We start from the raw sequence: 25468 nt of genomic DNA, 5'->3' as shown, positions 1-25468 counted from the left end.
GTACACATGCACACCTCCATAAGTCAGGTTAACCTTCAAATACAAAAATGATACCTGTGTAACTAAATACAATACATGCAGCATGAAGGCAAACACCTTAACCCTTTCTCCAGAAGAAAACCCAAAGTTCTTTACGTTGCCTACGGGAGACATTCATTCCTCTGATACATGTGTTCCCTTTAATATCCTGGAAGTTCACGATTTTCTGGATAATATATATGAAAAAAATATTCTTATGAAAACCACCCATGGGATAGAGATTCTTATTCCAAAAAGGGTTAACCAGTAGTTTGGATATCAGCCCCTGTTTCCTCACTCAGTCCTGGCATCTGCCCAATATATCCATGAACAAACTGGACATGGCATCTGGGGTAAAGTTTATCCCTGGATTCATCATGATAAACTTACACTCACCAAGGCAAATCTGTCTGAAGCCACTGCTGAATACCCATGGCTAACAGCAAAGACAATCGTGAGTTCCCAACATCGCACCATTCCCTGGGGTGATCAGCCAGCCACTGCATAGCACATTGATGACATTGGACCACATTCAGCATGAAAGGGACACTCCTCCTTTGTTTTTCTGGACTGGACACTCACTCTTGGTATGGATTTTGCTTCCTCTCCTGAAATGCTGCTGCCAGAACTACCATCTCTGGACTCACAGAATGCTTTATTCACCATAAGGGTAATCCATGCAGCATTGCTTCTGAACAAGGAGCTCCATTCACAGCAAACAAGTGTGTAATGTGGCCTGTGTTCATGGGATTTGTTATAATTAACATAGGTCCTCCATCTTCCTGAAACACAGAACCTGATAGAATGGTAAAATACCCTTGAAAGACTCTGCCTCAAGTAACACCTAGATGACAACACCTCTCATTGCTGGAGCAATGTCCTCCAGGATGTGATACATGCTCGACGTCTGCATCTAATTTATGGTACTTCTTCTACCATAGCAAGAATTCATAGGATCAGACCCCCAAGAATTCAGTGGATAGAAATGAGAGTGTGTTCTCTCCCTATAAGATTGATGTCTATGAAACACTAACATTTCTGTTGTGCTGCTTTAGAAAACTCTTAGCCACAAAGGGAGAGATTCTTCCACACAGACACAAAGTGATTTTATTTTCTTATGGAAACAAGAAAGAAATACTCATTACTACCACCCACTGGATAGAGATTCTTATGCAAAAAAGGGTTAACCTAAACTTTGGATATCAGCCCCTGTTTCCTCACTCAGTCCTGGCATCTGCCCAATAGATCCGTGAACAAACAGGACATGGCATCAAGGGTAAAGTTTATCCCTGAGAGTTGAGGTAGCTACTTTAGGATTCTCATTATAGCTGAATCAACAGGTGAAGAAGAAGGTCACTCTGTGGCATGGAGTGATTAATTCTGACTAGGAAGGGAAACTGAGTTGCTACAACACAACACAGAGAGAAAGAGCAAGTGTGACATAGGACATTTTCTCAGTAACTATTTAAACTCCCAGGTCCTGTGATGGAGGACAATAGGAAACTAAAGCCCAAGTCAGGTCACACTGATAAGGGCTCAGATACTTCAGAGAAGAAGGTTTGGGTCACCCACCTGACCAGGAACAATGATAAGCTCTGAACCAAGGCAGTATGGACTGTGGAGTGAAAAAGGATAAAGACCAATAATGACCATGTTGACAACTCTCAGGAACACACACTGCCATTCTTTTGCATTTCTTCTTAATGCTGATAAGAATCTGTATATTTATATTACACAAATTAAGTGTTTATTTCATTGTCATTCTCCTATCAAACATGAGGTGTGGATAATACCTATAATCATATCTCAGTATTTAAATAACTGGATATAAATGAAAAAGTATGAATCAGTAGAAACAATATATTTCACACAAAATGCCAAAAAAAGGATTTTTCTCCCTTAATGAGGAAAGGGTTGCTTATTTCATATAATCTACTTGAGAAAAGATGATGATCTCTTAGGTTATACATAGAATAGTCATATCAGAGTAGGTAGAAGCAGCAAAACACAGGATTCTTTTGTGGAATGATCACTGAAATCCTGCTGTGACTTTGCTTATAAGAATTGAAACCTACAGAACTTTTTCATTCTACTTACACTAGAGGAGCTCTCTCTCTTGTTAAGATGTGATGAATGCTATTTAAAAGAAAATATGACTTTAAGTAATGAGATTATATTCAGGATTGTGATCCACACACACTCTGAAAAAAATTAGAAAATGAGCATATAAATGAAGAAAAGTGTGTTCCTGCCTTAACCCCCACTCCTGCATTTCATATTTTTATTGATGAAGGAGGAGAAAATGCTCCCACTATAATTACCTCTCTTCTCTATACTCCTTTTTTCCTGGATCTTCTTGTCTCCCTTCCTTCGTCTCTCCCTTCTTTTTCCCAATTCCTCTCTCCCTCTACCTCCTCCTCATTCGTCTTTTTTCTCCTTCTCCTTCTGTCTCTGCCTCTCTACCCATAGAATATTATCATTGTCTTCTGAGTCTGTCTCATCAGGTTACAAATAATTCCTGGAATGTTGAACCCAGGTTTTATTCAAATTGAGCCCTGGTTATTTTATTACTTTAAGGAGAAATGTTGATTTGGAGAAAGTGATAATGACATTGTGATTGTTTTTAAGTGTATTTTTATATATTTGAGAACATTTTGGCAAATTTAGAGGTGATTGTGATTCAAAGTAACATGGAATCTCTTGGAGGGTGTGTGGTGTGTGGAGGGTCTGATGAGGTTGGTTGATAATTGTTTGAGCAGATGATGAGCAGATGAGGAAGCATTGAAAGCGTTTTCCAAACTGCTGTCTGTAGATTATGCTTGTGTGTATGTCAAGAGCCCTCCATACCACACATCTTTGTAATTTTCCTCATCCTGGTCTAGTCCCTGATGCACCTTAAGCACGTAGTATCTTATCATGCCTCAGTGAATCAAAGAGATGTGTAATCTCTGATTTTGTATCTGTAAAGTTCAAAAGTTGGAAGTGCTGAAATTGGAGGAAACTGGCATTGAGGAACTCATAACCAACAAGACAAGGTCACTCTAATCAAGAAGTGTAAAGTTAGGAGCCAAGAGAAGTCTTGATCCCATGCCACCTGACGACCCAGAAACTACCATGAAAACTTTCTCTATTTTGCTCCTCAGTACAACAACAGGAAAACAGTAACTCTTTCCAGAGTGCAATCTGTGAGTTTGGATCAAAATTTTCAGAAGACCAAGGTCAAGACATATTTAAGGATGAATATCTCAGGTGTCTTGGGGGCAGGTTACTTGGCTTTGAAAGAGTCATCAACTGTGGAGAGTATGAGAAGCTGGCCCAGAACACTCCAGAGAGAAGACTCAGTGGATCTGAGCTCTCTCCATCCTCAGTGAGGCTGCTTAAACCATCTGGATAGGGGAGGGTTCTCAGGCCTTAACTTGTATTTAACAATTGTGCTGGAGGAACCAGGAAGCAATGTTTAATCAAGTGGAAGATAGAAGGGCTTCCTAAAGCTGGTAGAAAATTCAAGGAGCTAACGTAAACAGGAAAAAACCCTAAAACGATTAAAAAAGATAAGCACTTAAAATAAGAGAGTGGTCAAGTGGCAGAAAGGTTTATAGATTACTGATAAATAAAATAAAAAACAGTTCAAAATCAAATGAAATGTGATAGCATTTCAGTCCTTAAAAACTACACATTTAAATAAAAAAGTCCATACTGACATTTATCACATTAATGATAGATAGGGCTTATCTTGATGTTCTGGGGCCTTAAATGGCTATAGTCATTTATTTTTTCTAATGTTTGTTTTCTAAAACAATTACCACTTTGTAAAAAACTTCTTAAAATTTTCTTACAACAAGAAAACTTTAAAATCACATGTATGCCATCTGCACTAAAAGACCTCAGAATATGTGTGAAACAGCATATTATGGGTTGATTTCCTTTCTCAGGAGCCCTGTACCTTTCAGGGTAGAACTTTTCAGGTTCTGGCCAGTACGTGGAGTTTTGATGAAGACTATATATTGGTATAGCCACGTTAGTTCCTTTGGGAATGTGCACCCCATTGAGTTCAACATCTTTTTTACAGACTCTCAAAATTATCTCAATAATTGGATATAATCTGAGAGTTTCATTCACCACCATGTCCAGATACTTCATCTCAAATAGTACATCGTATGTAACAGGTGCCTGGAAGAAAGAAATTTTTGTAAATTAAGATTTGGAAATGACTTAAAACTCTGTTGACACAGTACACTGATGTTTTCAGAGCTCCTCAAATAACTCATATTGGTAAAATACCATAGCATTTACAAAGCATTTAATAACCATCATGATTTTAGAACTGCCCAATGGCAAACTGATATGCCCAGAGATTTTAACTCTCTTCTCCCCTCCAGGTGCCATTCACTCACCTTATTGGGAAAAGTCTCATCAATCTCCTGCTGAAGCTTCTTCTGGACATCAGGGTGGGTGGCCAGTAGATACATAATAAATGAAAGAGTGGTGCTAGTGGTTTCATAGCCAGCCAAGATAAAGATAATAGACTGGGCTGCAATCTCCAGATCAGATAGACCTAAAAGGAGAGGAAAGACAATTTGGTCTAAGCAGGTTCATGCACACTTTACAGTTTACATGAAGATAAATCAGAATAATGATCCAAAATCCCATGAGGAAAAACTGAAAGAGCAATTCATAATGTTCCTCATTCTGCCACCACCCCACCACGAACACAACTGGGTGATTTCAAGGGACAGTATGGATGTCAAACAAACAGTATTTTTCAACTGTGCCTTGCATATCATGAAAGTTGTTTAGCTATAAATAGTGGGTAGCACTATTCCCCTGGGGAAAAAAAATAAACTTACTCTATCTAGAATGTAGGTTGAAGAACTTTAAAAGCATTTGCAATACTGGCATCTTTGCAGGAAAAATAAAGGCCATGATTGACAGAACTATACTAAGCCACAGAGAAATTTTTCTGCACAAACTGTGGTCCATGGACCAGCAGCATGGACATCTTCAAGGAGCTTATTAGAAACACAGAGTCTCAAGCTTCGCTCTAGAGCTACAAAATTTAAATCTGAACTTTCATGAGATGTGGTCAACTCTGTTCACAAATTAGCCTAAGAATCATCAGGTAATAGAAGTCCTGGGGCACCAGTCTTAAAATTTGATGACCTCAGGGTGTGTAGAAACTATACAGAGAAAAAAAAACTCAGAAGAGTAGTGATTAACCAGAGTCTAATGAGTGGTATTAAAATCACACAAGAAAGAATATGTTGATACAGGGTATTAGGCAGAAGCCATAGGACGATGAGGTTAAGTGAGTGGAATTAACATTGCTTATCAATCTTGAGCTGAATGTCATCTTTCCTAGTACACATCCCCTCTATTTGCTGAACTTCATAATCATCAAACGGCCTTTGTGATAGAAGGTGTTGTTTCTCTTGACTTTTCTCCTGAAAAGTCACATTCAAGTATTCATCTCATTGATTAGAGAAATGATTAGAATTTGTTGATACTCGAATACCTGAAATAAACATGGAATACATTCCAACCATGTAATTCATAACAAAAAATAATGCAAAATAAGTGTGAGAAACATCTACATGGAATTCTAGCTTACAGAAGCTTTCTATGATGCTATTGTGGGAAATCTCAAATCGAGTTTTCCCCACTACTGGTATAAACCCAATGATACTGAAATGAAATTGGATTATAAACTTAAGTTACAACTGTTCAGTACAATCTGGTAGCCACTAACCATATGTGTCTATCTAAATTTAAATTTTAATGAATTAAATCTAAATAACAATAGAAAGTACACTTCTTCAGTAACATTACCTACATGCCAAAAGCTCCATAGCCACGTGTCCAGTGCAAGAACCCTTAAGTTAATGTGTCCAAAACCCTTATGTTAACCTATGAACTTAGGGGTAGGGTGACTTATCTGTGATGGTTCATTGATTATGGAAAATATATCATTTTGGTGAAGGATATTTGTAATTAGGAAAACATATGAATTTAGAGAAAAAAATGGATAAGGGCAATCTCTACACCTTCTTCTCAGTTTTGTTATGAAACTAAAACTGCTATAAAATATAGTCAATTTTAACAATCAAAATATAAGATGAGGAAGAGGGAAGGGAGAAGGAACAGAAGGAGAAGAGAGAAGTTGTTAAAAGACTTAAGCCCAAGAGAATTTGACCATAAAAATAAAAAATGATAGCAAGAGAATAAATCCATAGTATATAACATCATACTGACATAAATAAGAATGGAACTCTCTTACAATCTAATACCAACTCATAAATGTAGGTAGATGATAGAATGATAAAAATAGCAGTTTGTAAACATCATAATTCAAATGCTTTATATCAAAAATCATTCATGTATGATAAAACTAGTTGGTGAAAGTATGCTGAGGAATAGGAAGTTTACACAGTATAAGAGGTTTCCCCCACAACATTCTTATGAATTACATGGGAAAAAGTTAATCTTAATATCAGGTGAAGCTAGTGAACACATTTTCACCCAGTACTGCCATTGACCCTCACCACTACTGGGACAGTGAACCTCCTGATTGTATGTACAAATGCAAATATCCAGGCAGAGGTTCTGATTCAGTGCATCTAAATGAAGCTTCGAATCAGCATTTGTTCTGATGTCAATGGAAAAAAGACAACAGGCTAACTTCATGACTGAAATGCTTTCTCCTAGTTTCCCTTCAATTTTTGAGCCTTGTTATACCTGTATGATTCTAGACAGTACATGTGGGCACCATTTGCAAAATCAAAATGTGTATCTTCCTGCAATTTGGTGAAAATTTATTTTCTCTAGAAAACATGTATATTTTCAGGATAACTTGCTTATTTGAATTTCCCTGTCAATGGACCATGAAACATTCTTGGTTACCTTGGTAGGGCTCCTTGTCTTGGGAATTCTGGGAATTAATCATTAACTGGAGAAAATCAATGCAGTTCTGGAAGCAGAAATGAAAATGGAAATGACAAAATCAGTCATAAAGTCAGAAGTACATCTGGAATGTAGCATTTCACCTCCCTTCTTAGAATGTGGGTCCTTTAAGTCCAGAAGTCTGGCTAGAGTTGCACAAACCACCAGTGAACAAAACATGCATGTATAAACCATGGAAAACAAGATATTTTTCTGAGAGAAATCCAGCTATGGTGTCCAATATCTGTGGTCTTTGCTCTCCCTAATGCTGGGTTTGTCTCCTTTTCCTGTTACACCTGCTTGCCCAGAAAGTGGTCCTGGACTTAAATTCTTTTAGTTTGCCTTCATTCTTATTCAATGGCCACACTGAATACACTTGGTAGTTTCAAAGATGATTAGTAGCTTTTGTTTGTGTATCATCAAATTCTCCACCCATTAGGCACATGATTCAATCTTCAGTCACACTTGGGTATGTCTGTCCTGCCTCCCTGACCTGGAGACATTCTTGTGCTGACCTCCAGGCAAAGCAGAAAGCAAAGCTGGTTAGCATATCACGTTGATGGTCATGAAGAGCACAGCCTGATTGTGGACAGGAAAAGAGTCAGATTTAACATACACATACTTCACCAGGTACCCAATAGGACCTTCCTTTGAAGAATGTGCCAACTAAGATGTAAAGGGCTTGGAATTGTAACGATTGTTCACCAGTTTAAGATTTGGGGAATACTTTTTAACAGTAAAATCATTTTGAAATAGGATTTTTATTTTGACAGTTTACTGAATGGGAGGGAAATGATAAGGTTTTTATTTGAATGATATTTTTTCAAGATATAACATCATGTCTATTATTGTATCAAACATTGTCAATCTTACTCATTATCAGTTTGCCTTTTTAAAATTTGCTCCTCATTCTAACCAAAATGTAAAAATTCTCCAGTGCAAATCTTAAAGTATTCCATCAACTTTAAAAAATGCACAGAGAGGGACTAAGGAATGAAGCTCAGTGATTCAGTATTTGCCTAGCATATATGGGGCCTTGAATTCAATCCCCAGCACCACTTACAAAATTACATGTACATTTGTATATGCACAATTCAGATGTACACAGCAAATAAATGATCAGAAAGCGAACATTGTCATGTCACCACCACCAGGTTTTACCTTTTCTTTATTTTCTAGGCGTTTTTGTTTCATCCTTATTACAGCATTTTTTTTAAAAATCCAGAACAATTTTTGAAAACCTGTAGACACTTTATGCTTGAAACACTGGTCTAAAGAATGGAAATATCACTAGAAAGAAAGTGAAAGAAAAAATAAAGAGAAACCTTGGTGAAAAGGCAACATCCCAGGAGCATTGATCATTTTCTAAAAAATACAGAAGAGAAAAATCATCAGTTTTCTCCACCAGAAGCTATTTCCTCTGTGGCCAGTACCTGGTGTCTGGTTCATGGCTGAGCAAGGGCACTTCATACATGGGGTTGCAGCCACCATAGCAGGGGATCAGTGGCCCCTTCAATGCCACAGGACTGAGCAAAGGAAGAGGATTACATTCCCTGGCCCCTTACCCTTTTGTATATTGGAATAGGGTCTCTGGGTAAACCAGTTCATAATCTGTGCTATATTTAATTATGCATTCTAGGAAAAGTTGGCATGATAGGTACAATTTGGCCTATGTTCCTCAGCTGTCAAGAAATGAAACCAGAAATCAATAACAGATGGAAAATCAGGAAACTCATACCAAAGTGGAAATTAACCATAAAACTTCCAGATACAGCTGTCAAGCATCAATGATGGTATCTTGAGGCAACTAGAAGTTGTTTTTTGGTTAATTAAGGTGAAGACATGTTATATCACACTTAGGAGAAGTTGCAAAAGCAGTGCTCATAAACATATAGCTACAGATGTATAAATTTTATTAAAAAATAAAATTAAATCATAAAATGGTGAAAGGGGGAAATTAAACAAAAAGCAAGCATAAGGAAGAAAATCATAAAAACCCAAGTTGAAACAAATGAAATAGAAAAGAAATAAAATTGATGAAAACAAAACGTGTCTATAAGTCACCTTACTGCTTTGAAAATATCATAAAAATCGCCAAACCATTAGCCAGATTGACCAAGAAATACAAAGAGATAACAGTTTCATATGATGATATTTCCTCTCAGTATGTACTAGAAGTGGGCATCTGGATCAGAATGTATATCTGGTGAAGGTGATCCCCCACTCACTGTCTTGACAGGGTCACAGTGAGAAAAAGTTTTGGCAAAGCCGCTCTCCCACTTCCTTGACAGGGTCACAGTGAGGATGAATGCTGGCAAAGCCATGCTGGTTGGTGGGTAACCAAAACCATGAGACCTTTTTTATGTAATTGGGACTTTGCATTATCATGCTTATGTTTCTCACAGGAGGTATGAGTATGTTAAATGCCAAACAAATTAAATTTCAGATGGCTAGAACAGAACAGGTAGTTCATGCCTTGGAAGCTGTTCTGCTACCCACCCCTCAGCATATCAAGGACAAAGTAGAAGGCTATTCTTCTATCTTAGTACATTGTGGACAAACCTAATATCAGACAACAATCATCCTCTGAAAAACAAACTCTTTGAGAACTAGTGCACATTAACTGAAAAACAAACACTTTGAGAACTAGTGTACCTTGACTGAGTTACAAATTCTTTGAGAACTAGTGTACCTTGACTGAGAAACAAAGAAACTCTTTGAGAAAGCAGCTCAACCAGTTTTATGAGAATAAATTTAGGAATCAATTAAAATAGCTTTATAAGACACAGTTTTAGAATAATGTTATAAATATTATTTTATTTAGATTTTTAAGTTTAGAAATTCTTAAGTCTTTAGTTGTATAGGTTTCTGATATGCTTTAAGGATGACTCATAAACTTTAAGATATTTTAAATATAAGATTTAAAGGGACTTTTTTAGATGGGAATTTTAGATTAAAAATAAAGTACAAGTGTACTTTAGGGTAATGATTAGTTAGGAGAATTAGAGTCTGGTTAGGTAGTTTGGCATTAGTTAATAAAAAAATAAAATATCTTGGTAAAAATAGTAAATCTTGGGAAAATCTGAAGGAAGTAAATTGGTGACATGTTTTATTTATCATTCTGTACTTTGATGATTGTATGGCTGGGGGTCATATCCTGGAAGAATGTAGATCAGTGTGCTCTCAATCATGGTTAAGAAAATGTCATGTCTTGGAAAAGTTTTAAATTATATAATCAATGACGTATTGTGAATCTATAATGATGAGAAAAATTGTAATAAAAAGGGGACCCAAAAAAAGCAGCTTTAGCTCTCTCTCTCTCTCTCTCTCTGAAGATTGCTCAAACGGAACGACTCCTGTCTCATCATTTCGCCGACACCACTCCTCCTTCAGGACTCCCTGGACCCCGCCGGGGCTGGTCCCCGGCATATATGTATTTTTGTTTATTTTGGTTATCTTCACATTTTTTTCCAGAATAGTGTACATTTCCACCTACAATATATAAGAGAACTGTTTCTCCTAATCTGGCCAGCATTTGTTATTTTTTCATTCATTCTTTCTTTTTTTGATAATGGTCATTCTAACCAGGGTGAGATGATGTCTTATTGTAGTTTTGATTTGCATTTCTATGACACCAAATTATTTTGAATAGTTTTTCATGTATTTTTATGTCATTTGTGTTTTTTCTTTTGAGAAATAACTATTTAGAGTGTTTGCCTATTTTTAAACTGAATTACTTGGAGATTTTGATTGTTAGGTTTTTAAAAATTAGTTATATTATGTATTATTTATAAATGAAATACTCAATAGATATATAAAACCTATTTTATATTAATCTATTTTATCTATATGATTGGAACATCTGTACATCCATATTTATTCCTATATTATTCTGAAAATCTGAGATGTGAATTAAATCTAGGACTCCATTAATGAATGGATAAAGAAAGTGATATATAATATGTATATAAATATATATATATACATATATATTTATTATATATTATAATATAAATTTATGTATTTATAATATAATAAAATATATATACACACATATACATATGTGCCCAATAGATCATTCATTCATAAAGAAGAATAAAATCTTGTATTTTGTTGCAAAAAGTAGATAGAATTAGAGAACATTCAGCTTATGAACTAAACTAGATACATCAATACAAGTACCACATGTTCTTTCTCATATGTGAAAGGTAAAATATTTGACCTGAATATATAATAGTGATTATTATAGGTTGGGAAGGTTTATGGCAGAAGGTATATAAAGAAAGTCTGTATTTCATTTGTGTATGCTGTGTATATGTGTTGAGACATCATATGAAACCCCATTTATTTCCATAACACATACATGTTAATTAAAAAATAAAATAAATATTAAGAAAGAAATGAATAAAATTAATAGCATGAGAAATAAAAGGAGAAATTATTACTAACAGTGGAGAAGGATTATGAGAGAATTCTTACAATTTGGTTGTTCACATATTTTAATGCACAAAATCCTTAAAGACATAAGCTATAGAAATTGATTGAGAATTAAATATGCAACCTGAATAAACTTGAAAAATGTAACATGATTGTGTTAGTAGTAGAAATTATTCATAGTAGATTCTATGAAATAAAGAACTAATATCAATTATTCACAAACACTTCCAAAATTAAAAGAGCATTTCTAAAATGAAATAAATATATTTTAGAATAAAATATATTCTAAAAGGCCAGTATTACCCTAATACTAAAACCAAGCAAAGACAACACAGGAAGAGGTTGTGTAATACACCAAATCCATAAAATAAAAAGTCAACATAAGAGGATTATTTCAATTGATGCAGAAAAAAAACATTTGATAAAAACCAAATCCAACCCTTCCCCTGGAAAAATAATCCTCAAAACCATTCTTTCGTGATAAAACACTCAGCACATTGGACTAAGATAAAATTTTGTAAACCTGATAAAAGATATTTATGAAAACTTATAGCTTAATAATTTAATATTTTCACCCCAAATCAAGAACGTGACAAGAATCCCTCTCTCATCACTTCTCTGGGAGTACTGTAAGTAATAACAAGTTCACCAGCATTTCATGATGTACAATCAGTAAACTAAAATAAACTGTATTTCTATACACTGTAACAAACAACCCAAAAGAAAAACTAAGAATTGAAAAAATAATTTTTATAATGTCATTAAAAAGAATAAAATACTTAGGAATCAATTTAACAAAAGTGCAAAACAAGCACACTAATAACTACAAAATACTCTTGAAATACAAGAAAGAGGATCTACATGACTAGAAAAAAACATCTCAGGTTTTTGGATCAGAAAACTTAATATTGTCCAAATGGCAATAGTATTGAAATTGATTTGCAGATCCTAATGAATTTGAAACAGAATCTTAGCTGGCTTCTTTGAGGAATTGGCAAGTTTATTTAAAATTCACATAGAATTCAAAGGGACACAGAATAGCTAAAATGATGTTGAAAGATGAGATTAAAGTTGTAGGACTCACATTTCTTGATTTCAAAACCTACTCCAAAGCAAAAATAAAATGTGGTCCTGGAAGATGGGTAAACATATATATAAATGGAATAGGATTTAGAGTCCAGAAATTAACCCACATGTCTATGGCTCATGGAAGTTTGAGAAAGATGCCATGGCCATTGAATGTGGCAGACACTCTTCAAAAAATGGTGCTGGGACAACTACATAGACATATGCAAAAGAATAACATGTTGTCCTCACCTGTCCCTGAATGTAAACTTAAATTAAAATGGTTGGGAAACCTTAATATCAGAGCTAAACTACAATTTTTAGTAGTAGACCATAAAAAGTGTCTAAGTCCATATGGTCTCAATCGATTCTTAGATTTGATACTTAGACAAATAATAAAAGGAAATGACATAAATCACACATCATTTGAATGTAAGTTTCCAAAACCTGTTGAGTTTTTAACGTTTATATAAATGGCATCAAATTTCATGCATCTACTGTAAATTGCTCTCTTTTGAGATCACTACAGCTTTGAGATTAATACATTTAAGATTTAAAAATTCTGCTCATTCATTCATGACAGGAATAAACTGCAAAAAAACTAAAAACTTTGTGCTTCAAAGGACACTATAAAAAAAGTAAAAAGATATCTATAGAACAGGACAAACATGTTACAAATCATAATCTGGTAAGAGACTGTGTAAAGAATATATGAAGAAGTATTTTTTTTCAATTGAATTATTTAAAAATTATTTTTTATTTTATTTTTAATTTGTTACAATTATTTATACATGACAGTAGAATGCATTTTGACACATTGTACACAAATGAAGCACACGATTTTTTTTTCCTCTGGTACATGGTACTGACTCACACCAGTAAAATTCTTAAGCCTCAAAACAAAAAACAAATGCTTCAGGTAATTGTGGGCAAAAGATATTGATAGACATTCTTTAAAATAGTGAATCTGACTTATCTTTTATATGTATAGATGAATACATCATAGTAAATCTCCACATCATATACCTCCACAAGCCTGGCATCCTAATTAGAATAAGGTATACTTTATGCTTTTATAAATACGTCATTCATATCTAATAAGAACAAATAAAAAAGTGATTAACATTGCTTGTTATCAGAAAACAAAAGGAAAATGCAAATCAAAACCACAAAAGATGCCATCTCAAATCCACTATAATGTCTAAAATAAGAGATGGAAACAGGAAGTTTTAGAAAATAAGTGAAGTAATTGAAACACTCATACATTTTTGGTAACATTATTAAATGGTACAGCTATTATAAAAAACACTGACAGAAGTACTTTGTAAGGCAGCAATTTCACACCTGAGTATACACTCAGATGAAATTGAAAATTAGAGTTCACAAACAAGTTTCATACTAATGTTCATAACATCATCATTCACAATCGCCAAAAGGTGTAAATAATACATATGTCCATCAACTGATGAAAGGATAACTAAATTGTGTTATGTCTATACAATGTAATATTATTTGGCCATAAACATGAAGTATTGATATATATTTCACTTGAAAACAAAATACTAAGTGATACATTTTGAATCACAAAATACCACATATTACATGTCTCCATTTTTTATAATGTATACATTATATGCAAAGCTACAGAAACAGAAAATAGAGTGATTTTGTTTCAGGTAAGTAATTTTGGAAGCTGACAGTTAAAAGATAATGAGTTTTCTGAGTTTTGACAATGGTGAGGGCTGCATGTATCATTTAACATGCTAAAAATATGAAATTTTAAATTTTAAGGAATCATATAGTATGTAAAAAATATCTTAATGAAGTTGTTATTTTAAAAGTAAAAAGAAATGGTAGTCCACATACTAATTATAATAAAAAATGGATGGAAGACATCTGAATCAAAGATGCTCTTGGCTTTTTTTTTACAAATGGATTGTTGAGAGAATTGACATTAACTCAAAAGGATGTGCTAATGATCACATCCATGCTGTAGCTCCCGAATATTCTGAGTAGAGAAAGAAATGTAAACTTTTAATCTGTATTGTTTTACTCTCCTTCTACACATGCTGGAAGAAGTGATATGAGCACATTCACACACTGTCAGATATAACTGTTGATTCAATGACTAGTTCATGCTCCTATCAAATGCCATGAGGCATCTGCCCCTGTGCCAAAGGAGTTAGGGACACTAGGGTGCACTCAGTGAGCTCAAAGAGTTCAGTAACAGAGAGACAGACACCCATAATCAGACAAATTACATCAGTGAGTGGAGTGTAGATGATAAAAAATGATTAAGTATGGAGCTTCAGCAGGACCAGGGTGTTATAATTGACTCCTGCTAGGGGATCCAAGATAGGTGACCTTGACCTAGGTCCTGCCTAAGCACAGTCTGTGCCCAGAGCTGATTTCTCTCTAGCACATCACATAAAAGCAACACACTGTTCTGAGAGGCAGAAACATTGTCCCCCCTTCTCTACAGCTCCTGAGAGGTCCTGCACTCCAGGACCCAAGGTGGCCCCAATGGCAGAATCTCGCAAAAGGGAATGAGTAAGAATATCCTTACTTAAAACATTGAAAATCTCCTCAAAATGTACTTGGATGAGCTTACAACTTGGTGAACATATTCTCTCAGATTTTCCAAGACAGTATCAGAGGTTGTGCATGGGTCAAAATTACCCATTTTATACAACAAATGACATGGTAGTTGTAATCCGTATCCTTTCGGGACCTTATCTCTGTTGAGATTGGAAGAAGAAGTTGTAGGAATATTTCATATTTTGCATTTTGCTTTTTTTTGTTTGTTTGTTTTTTAAAGTTTTTTTTTATTGGTTGTTCAAAACATTACAAAGCTATTGACATATCATGTTTCATACATTAGATTCAAGTTGGTTATGAACTCCCATTTTTACCCCAAATACAGATTGCAGAATCACATCTGTTACATATCCACATTTTTGCATTTTGCTGATAATATCAGTGCAACCATGAAGAGATTTGTTGTTGCATAACCTGCATTGTATCTTTCTATTCCTCCTCAATAGGTATCAGAAACTTCCCCCCAACCAACATTCCCTAGGCTCTACCCTCAACTTCTGAGTGATCACATTCTTTATTGTAAGACATGTGTTTTGACTTACAGAATATCCACATTGATGATGAAGCAGATAAACTAATTCTGTTTTCTGTACACAGATGTCCCAGCTATCCTGCCTTCTCCTGGGAGCCTCTCTTTCTTGGTTGGCCCATTGTGGTTGTGACACCACACACTTGCTTTTGTCTGGTCAGGGAGTAGCTCAACAGTGGTAATTTCAGCTCCCTGGCAGGCTGCTGGAAGGTCTTAAAACAGCTCAGAACCCCAGAGCTGTTTGCTACTTACTCTTTCACAGTGACAGGGTCACCTTTCTTCACTTCTTGGCTCAGGTACTTCACCAATGCGTCTTCATATTGGTTAATGATGGCGATCATCTAAGCACAAACACAACTCCACCCACAGTTAGAGGAGAATCGGGTCCCCGAGGCTCTGGTTTTCCCGGGATTATAAAGTAAGAAACATTTATAATGAATCAAATAATATCTCTTCTAAGATATAAAGACAAATGTCATTTGAAATTTTTTATTAGTTCTTTTTATTTATCTATAACAATAAGTTTTATTTTGACATAATTATAAAATCATGGAAAATAATTTTGCACTTCTCTAGTTGCTTTACATGTTGAACATTTTTTCATATATTCATTGATCATTTGTATTTCTTTTTTTGAGAAGGGTCTGCTCAGTTCTTTTGCCCATTTATTGATTTGGTTATTTGATTTTTTTGGTGTTAAGCCCATTGAGTTCTTTGTATATTGTGAATATTAACACCATAAATGAAGCCCAGGGGGCAAAGATTTTATCCACTTCTGAAAGTTCTCTCTTCATGCTCTCAATTGTTTCTTCTGATGTGAAAGAATATTAGATTAGAGAAAAATAGACAACAATTAAATTATTGTTGTCTATTAAATTAAATTATTAAGTTCTTACGAGTGCTTAAGATGCAAGAGACAGTATCAGTGGGGACTCAGCCCTGTGTGCTCTTTCCAATCAACAACATGGCCTTTATGGGCCACACCAGTTAGGCAGAATAATTTGGTCAGCTCTGCAGTTTTGAGGACTTAATGAGAGAAGATGAAGAGGGAGGAAGAGGCAAAGCCTTCTCTCACTTGTTTATAGCACACAAGAACTACAATAATACCTCTGGAGCTGCTTTCACCAACCATTATTAAGAAAATGGCTGCTGAAATTAGCTGACTTCACCCTAGAAGATTATGAGGTACACAAGGTCATGGGAACACAGTGGTTTAAAATATACTGGAAGTCCATTTTTCAAAGTCAGTAGAATCAGGTAGGCAGAGAAATCCCTGTGTACACTACTATTGAAAACTCCTAATTGACAGGAAAAAACAAATGAAATCCCCAAGACTTTACACTTGCAGAGAAAGTTAAAATAAAAGAAAGCAGAGGTCAAATCATTTCCCAATCTGTTCATCTCTGTCTCCTCTTTTCTTTCAAATGTACATAATAACCCCCAAATGTATATAAAGGTCACTTTTACTAAAGTGACAATCTTGAAACGAGATTAAGCCATGCATTGTGCACATTTTAGGAATGTCTGACTTAATGCCTCCTATGCAGTGTTAAAGGCTCCTAATAAAGAAAAAAAATTGAAAAGGGGGTAGAGGCTGGGCACTGGAGAGAAGGTGAGTCCAAGAGTGTTTGTGTCATCGGAGACTGAGAAAAGTCAGAAGTATGACATTCTTGGCCATGAACCTTGACACCTTGTGAAATATGGGACTCTTGGCAGGAGGAGGAGCCTCTAAAAGCTTCATGATAATTAATTCCCAGTAATAGCTCTGGGCTGGCATTGTCCTCTTGCCCTGGAGTGCCTAATCCAACAAGTCGACCAAAGGGAAGTTTCAAAAATAATCACCCCCACATTTTCCCATATTTTCATTACATTGGGGGTCATTTTGCCAAAAACCCTGGGAGGAGAAACAAGAGAATTTATATTGTTATTTTGAAAATATTGATCCCTGCTTCTAATTGAGGAACAAATGCTCTGGCAGAATGCCAATCTTTAACATCTATATGGAATTCTCAGGTAGTCATTAGGTCTCAGAATTGTAGAAATAGAATCTAATTAAGTAGCCTCAGGGGCTGGGTATGTGGCTCTAGCAGTAATGTGCTCACCTGGCATGCATGGGGCACTGGGTTTGATCCTCAGCACCACATAAAAATAAAATAAAAAGATGTTGTGTCCACCAAAAAATAAAAAATATAAAAATAAATATTAAAAAATTCTCTCTCTCTCTCTCTCTCTCTCTCTCTCTCTCTCTCTCTCTCTCTCTTTCTCTCTCTCTTTAAAAAAAAGAAGCCTCAGACTTTGGGAAAGATAATCTAAGCAGAAAGCAGCATATCCTCTTACCATCTGGATTAGAGCTCATGGATTTCTATTTAGTATTCAGTCCCTGAGGCAAATACCTAACCAGGTTAATCACAAATGCAAGCCACAAATTCACATTTCTTTTGGAACACTCCATTCAATTGACTTAAATTTTAATAATTTTTTAAATCATCCAATTACTCTTCATTTTACATCACTAAATTTGACCTTGTGGAAAAACAATACTCACCTTGTGGTTAATTATGTGAAGTCCATAGATAAGAGCTGTCTTATCTCTTTTGTATTTTCTCCCTTCTAAGACTTACAGACAGGGTGTTATCTTTGAAGGATAATTTAAAAATGCAGAATGCTTTTGTTTTGTCTCTCAAATCCTCTATATGTACCTTTAGTAGTAAAACTTGGGCAGTGCCATGGAAATGACCATAGATTTAGACATTAAGAAATTATCTATGTGCAAATTATCAAACTATGAATACTTGCATTGTTCAAGAAATTGTAGTTTAAAATGTATCCATGATCACTTTTTTAAATAAAGCTACTCATGAGATCGAGTTATGAATAGGAATGTTTGAATGTGCTTGACATCTTCTCTTTCACAGATTTTTGCTCAAATGTGCAAAGGCAAATTAAACATCTCTTTATGATATGTACAAGTCTGAACAACATCATGAGCATCAAATGCAGGTGAATTAGGGATCTGAGTATTTCCACTGAGGCTCTTGAAGAGTTGACAACAGAGCCCCAAGGAAAACCTGGCCATGCTCAGGGTGGAGCTTGCATACTGTTTCAAAAAGGATGAGAGTCGGGAACTTTCTACCAAAGAAGTGCATTTTTATCAATGACATTAAACTGGCATTTTCTTTGCCAAAGAATAGGAAGAAACTCAACCATACTCACCTTACAAAAGCATTCCAACAAAATGCAGAGGTGTTGGCACAGGAATTCCCAGCTTCTCACATAGCACATGTGGATAGGTTCTATATCTATAAAATGAGAGAGAAAGCCAGGACACCATGATTGTCATTCTATAAATAAGGGCCTGACAAGTCTATGACTCAGAAACTGGACCAAACAATGAGGGAGGTAACATGTAGGTGATATATAACAACAAAAATTCCAACAGCACATTCGCTCCTTCCCAACTCCATTTAGAGAGACCCCAGTCACACCAAAGGCACAATGATGAGCTAAGATAAGTTGAGACTTCATGCCCCAATTCTTGGGTTCATACTCGATACACATTCCCAGACTTGAGTGCTCCTGCAAGGTCCAGCCTGGCATTCTGCCAGAGCATTTCATTTGCATGTCTCTTTGGTATGTTGACCCTTTCCTTAATGTAGTATTTTCAGTCTAAAAAGGGTATGTGTGATATTTTTTTCTTTTCTTTGTTTTTTTTTCATTTTTTTATTAGTTGTTCAAAACATTACAAAGTTCTTGACATATCATATTTCATACATTTTATTCAAGCAGATTATGAACTCCCATTTTTACCCTAGATACATATTGCAGATTCACATCAGTTACACATCCACTTTTCTACCTACTGCCATACTAGTGTATGTTGTATTCTGCTGACTTTACTATCCTCTACTATTCCTCCTCCCCTCTCCTTCCCTCCCCTCCCCTCCCCTCCCTTTCCTTCTTCTCTCCCTACCCCATCTACTGTAATTCATTTCTCTCTCTTGTTTTTTCCACTTTCCCCCCTCACTTCCTCTGATATCTAATTTTGTATAACAATGAGGGTCTCCTTCCTTTACCATGCAATTTCCCTTCTCTCTCTCTTTCCCTCCCGACACTCATGTCTGTTTAGTGGTGATCTTCTTCTCATGCTCTTCCTCTCTATTCTGCTCTTGGTTGCTCTTCTTATATCAAAAAAGACATTTGGCATTTATTTTTAAGGGATTGGCTAGCTTCTCTTAGCATAATCTGCTCTAGTACCATCCATTTCCCTGCAAATTTTATGATTTTGTCATTTTTTTAGTGCAGATTAATACTCCGTTGTGTATAAATGCCACATATTTTTATCCATTAATCTATTGAAGGGCATCTAGGTTGGTTCCACAGTCTAGCTATTGTGAATTGTGCTGCTATGAACATTGTAGTAGCAGTGTCCCTATAGTATGCTCTTTTAAGGTCTTTAGGGAACAGTCCAAGAAAGGGAATAGCTGGGTCAAATGGTGGTTCCATTCTCAGCTTTCCAAGGAATCTCCATACTGCTTTCCAAATTGGCCGCACAAATTTGTAGTCCCACCAGCAATGTACAATGTACACTTTTTCCCCACATCCTCACCAGCACTTGTTGTTGTTTGACTTCATAATGGCTGCCAATCTTACTGGAGTGAGATGGTATCTTAGGGTGGTTTTGATTTGCATTTCTCTGACGCTAGAGATGGTGAGCATGTTTTCATGTACTTGTTGATAGATTGTATGGCCTCCTCTGAGACGTGTCTGTTCAGGTCCTTGGCCCATTTGTTGATTGGGTTATTTGTTATCTTATTGTTCAATTTTTTTTATTATTGTTTAATTTTTGAGTTCTTTGTATACTCTGGATATTAGGGCTCTATCTGAAGTGTGAGGAGTAAAAATTTGTTCCCAGGATGTAGGCTTCCTATTTACCTCTCTTATTGTTTCTTTTGCTGAGAAAAAACTTTTTAGTTTAAGTAAGTCCCATTTGTTGATTCTTGTTATTAACTCTTCTGCTATGGGTGTCCTATTAAGGAATTTGGAGCCTGACCCCACAATATGTAGATCGGAGCCAACTTTTTCTTTTATCAGACACAGAGTCTCTGATTTGATATCAAACTTCCTGATACATTTTGAGTTAACTTTTGTGCATCATGAGAGAAGGGGATTCAGTTTCATTTTGTTGCATATGGATTTCCAGTTTTCCAAGCACCATTTGTTAAGATGCTCTTCTTCCTCCATTGCATGCCTTTAGCCCCTTTATTAAATATAAGATAGTTGTAACTTTGTGGATTAGTCTCTGTGTCCTCTATTCTGTACCATTGGTCCACCCGCCTGTTTTGGTACCACTACCATGCTGTTTTTGTTACTATTGCTCTGTAGCATAGTTTGAAATCCGGTATTGCTGTGCAGCCTGATTCACACTTCCTGCTTAGAGTTGCTTTTGATATTCTGGGTCTTTTATTTTTCCATATGAATTTCATGATTGCTTTATCTATTTCTACAAGAAATGCCATTGGGATTTTGATTGGGATTGCATTAAATCTATAGTGAACTTTTGGTAATATTGCAATTTTGATGATGTTAGTTCTGCCTATCTATCAACAGGGTATATTTTTCCATATTCTAAGATCTTCTTCTATTTCTCTCTTTAGGGTTCTGGAATTTTCATTGTTTAAGTCTTTCACTTCTTTTGTTAGGTTGATTCCAAGTATTTTATTGTTTTCAAGGATATTGTGAATGGGATGTTTCTTTTTCATTTCTGTTTCACAAGTTTTGTCGATGATATATGTTGAGAGCCACAGCCAAAGGGGCCCCAGAAAACTTCCAGCTGCCAGCAAACTTCCAGCTGCCAGCTGATGATTGGCTCACAGCGGCCCCAGCAACATCTAGCTGATTGGCTCCTCTGCGGTGATGTTCATAGGGCTGTTTCCCTGCCCTTCAGACTGCCAGCTGATGATTGGCTCACAGCGGCCCCAGAAACATCTAGCTGATTGGCTCCTCTGCAGAGCTGCCCACTGGGGGACTTCTTTGGCTCCGCCCACGCAACCCAGCCAATCGGCCTCAAGAGCAGGAGGATTGTGGGAGGTGGAGAGGCTGGTGTGGGGGTGAGAGGCTTGTGGGAAGCCGGTGGTGGCAGTTGGGCTCTGAGGGTTTTTTCCAAAGGAGCTGTTTTGTTTGGCATTTGTAGTTCTAAAAATAAAGTTAGTTTCTTTTGACAAGTGGCTCCTGAATTGTGCCCAGCCAGACTGCGGCAGATATATAGAAATGCCTTTGATTTATGCGTGTTGATTTAATATCCTGCCACTTTGCTGAATTCATTTATTAGTTCTAATAGTTTCTTTGTAGACCCTTTTGGGTCTTCTAGGTATAGAATCATGTCATCTTAAAATAGTGATAATTTAAGTTCTTCTTTTCCTATTTTTATGCCTTTCATTTCTTTCATCTGTCTAATTGCTCTGGCCAGTGTTTCGAGAACTATATTGAATAGAAGTGATGACAGAGGGCATCCCTGTCTTGTTCCAGATTTTAGAGGGCATGCCTTCAATTTTTCTCCATTCAGAATGATGCTATCCTGAGGCTTAGCATAGATAGCTTTTACAATGTTGAGGTAAGTTCCTGTTATCCCTAGTTTTTCTAATGTTTTGAACATAAAGGGATGCTGTACTTTGTTGAATGTTTTTTCTGCATCTATCGAGATGATCATATGGTCTTATCTTTGAGTCTATTGATGTGGTGAATAACATTTACTGATTTCCGTATATTGAACCATCCTTGCCTCCAAGGGATGAATCCTAGTTGATCATGGTGCACAATTTTTTTGATGTGTTTTTGTATCCAATTCACCAGAATTTTATTGAGGATTTTTGCATCTAGGTTCATTAGAGATATTGATCTGTAGTTTTCTTTCTTTGAGGCATCTTTGTCTGGTTTAGGAATCAGGGTGATGTTGGCCTCATAGAATGAATTAGGAAGAGCTCCCTCTTTTTTTATTTCCTGAAATAACTTGAAAAGTATTGGTATAAATTCTTCTTTAAAGGTTTGTAAAACTCCACTGTATACCCATCCAGTCCTGGCTTTTCTTAGTTGGTAGTCTTTTGATAGCTTCTTCAATTTCATCCATTGATATTGGTCTGTTCAAATTGTGTGTATCCTCCTGACTCAGTCTGGGCAAATCATATGACTTAAGAAATTTATCGATGTCTTCACTATCTTCTTTTTTATTGAAATATAGGTTTTCAAAATGATTTCTAATTGTCTTCTATATTTCTGTAGCATCTGTTGTGATATTGCCTTTTTCATGCCGTATGTTAGTAATTTGAGTTCTCTCTCTTCTTCTCTTCGTTAGCATGGCTAAGGGTCTGTCGATCTTATTTATTTTTTTGAAGAACCAACTTTTAGTTTTGTCAGTTTTTTCAATAGTTTCTTTTGTTTCAATTTCTTTGTTTTCTGCTCTGATTTTAATTATTTCTTGCCTTCTGCTAAATTTGCTGTTGTTTTGCTCTTCGTTTTCTAGGGCTTTGAGATGAAGTGTGAGCTCATTTATTTGTTGTTTTTTTCTTTTTTTGAGGAATGACCTCCAGGTGACGAATTTCCCTTAAAACTGCTTTCATTGTGTCCCATAGATTCCAATATGTTGTGTCTGTATTTTCATTTATTTCTAAGAATTTTTTTATGTTCTCCTTTATGTCTTCTGTAACTCATTGATCATTCAGTAACATATTGTTCATTTTCCATGTGATGTAGAATTTTTCCTTCCTTCTTTTATCATTGATTTCCAGTTTTATTCCATTATGATCAGATAAAATGCATGGTATTATCTCTACCCCTTTATATTTACGGAGGGTTGCCCTATGGTATAATATATGGTCTATTTTTGAGAAGGATCTATGTGCTGCTGAGAAAAAAGTATATTCACTTGATGATGGTTGATATATTCTATATATGTCAGTTAAGTCTAGGTTTTTGATTGTGATATTGAGTTCTATAGTTTCTTTATTCAACTTTTGTTTGGAAGATCTGTCCAATGGTGAGAGAGGTGTGTTGTCGTCACCCATAATTTTCATGTTGTGATCTATTTGATTCTTGAACTTGAGGAAAGTTGTTTTATGAACATCGCAGCACCTTTATTTGGTGCATAAATATTGATAATTGTTATGTCTTGTAGGTGAATGGTTCCTTTTAACAGTATATAATCTCCTTCCTTATCCCTTTGATTAACTTAGTCTTGAAGTCGATTTTATTCGATATGAGGATGGCCACCTCTGCTGGCTTACAAGCACCGTGTGCGTGGTATATTTTTTCCCATCCTTTCACCTTCAGCCTGTGTATGTCTTTTTCAAACAGATGTGTCTCCTGGAGGCAGCATATTGTTGGATTTGTTTTTTTTAATCCATGATACCAGCCTATGAGGCTCTATTGGAGAGTTTAAGCCATTAACATTTAGAGTTACTATTGATATATGCTTTGTACTTCCATCCATGTTTGATTATTTATCTTTTTTAAAAAATTTAGTTTGTTTCTCCATGATTAGCTTTCCCCCCACCCTCTGTCTTTACTGAGGTCCTTCCCACTGTTGGTTTTGTTTATTGTTTTTCATTTCTTTCTCATGTAGTGTTTTGCTCAAGATGCTTTGCAGTGCTTGTTTTCTGGCTGCAAATTCTTTTAACTTTTGTTTATCATGAAAGATTTTTATTTTATTGTCATACCTGAAGCTTAATATTGCTTGATACAGAATTCTTGGTTGGCATCCATTGGCTTTTAGTGTTTGAAATAAGTTGTTCCAGGATCTTCTTGCTTTCAGCATCTGTGATGAAAAATGCGTTGTTAACCTTATTAGTCTAACCCTGAATGTAATCTGCCTCCTTTCTCTTGTAGCTTTTAATATTTTCTCTTTGTTCTGTATATTGGATATCTTCATAACAATGTGTCTTGGCGTTGGTCTACTCTGATTTTGTATGTTCGGTGTCCTGTATGCATCAACAATTTGTATATTCGTTTTCTTTATTATTTCTGGAAAGTTTTCTATAATTATTTCATTCAGCGAGTTTCTCACTCCCTTGGTTTGAACCTCTATACCTTCCTCTATCCTGATGACTCTTAAGTTTGTTATTTTATGTTATCCCATATCTCTTGGATGTTTTTCTCGTGATTTTTTTACCGGCCTTTCTGAGTTGGCTAGTCTCTTTTCAAGATGATACATTTTTTCTTCATTATCTGATGTTCTGCTTTCTATTTGCTCCACTCTGTTAGTGATACTCTCATTTGAGTTTTTATTTTGGTTTATACTTTCCTTCATTTCTAGAATTATTGTTTTATTTTTTTATAATCTCTATCTCCTGATAAAGATGCTTATTTCTTTTTTATCTGTTTATGTAATTCATTTTCAATGTGTTCTTTCACTGTTTGAATTTGCTGTCTCATATCCTCTTTCAGATTCCATTCCATCTGTCTAAGGTATTATTTGATTTCTTTATTTGGCCATTTTTCTGATGCCTCTAGGTCCTCCTGAATATTTAGGCTATCCTGCATTGTGTGTACTCCTTTTCTTTTTTCTTTTTCATGCTGCTCATGTTACTTCTTGTTCTGTTTGACTGCTGAGTTACTGTTTACTCCTATAAATTTATTTGATGCTTGGGAGGAAATGTATTAGAAGGGAAGGAAAGAAGTCACTAAAGAGAATGAGAGTAAGCAGGTAGAATTCAAGGAAGGGTGAATAAGGAAGTTGAAAAGAAATGAAAAGACAAAAGAAAAAAATAGAAAAGAAAATAAGAAAAAAATTTAAAAAGATAATTTAAAATTTTAAAAAAATTAAAAAAATGAAAATGAAAAATAAACTCAAATAAAAAAATTTTAATAAATGCAATCTTATATTTTTATTAACTT

At 35.4% G+C, this 25468-nt stretch overlaps 1 protein-coding gene across 1 annotated transcript; it reads right to left on the bottom strand.

Annotated features, from left to right (window-relative positions):
• Positions 1-507: 507 nt before the first annotated feature.
• Positions 508-7051, bottom strand: LOC144374811 (cytochrome P450 3A41-like). The gene is made up of 4 exons (XM_078037575.1): positions 6916-7051; positions 4413-4573; positions 3902-4188; positions 508-754 (listed from the first exon to the last, which is right to left on the bottom strand). Exons 1-4 carry the CDS (start codon positions 6956-6958, stop codon positions 508-510), a joined length of 738 nt encoding a protein of 245 aa, XP_077893701.1. The 5' UTR covers positions 6959-7051.
• Positions 7052-25468: the final 18417 nt, after the last annotated feature.

The sequence above is a fragment of the Ictidomys tridecemlineatus genome, unplaced genomic scaffold, assembly GCF_052094955.1.
Source record: "Ictidomys tridecemlineatus isolate mIctTri1 unplaced genomic scaffold, mIctTri1.hap1 Scaffold_89, whole genome shotgun sequence".
NCBI classification, from domain to species: domain Eukaryota; kingdom Metazoa; phylum Chordata; class Mammalia; order Rodentia; family Sciuridae; genus Ictidomys; species Ictidomys tridecemlineatus.
Note: the sequence above shows the minus strand (reverse complement) of the source record. Positions and strands in the feature narration are given on the sequence as shown.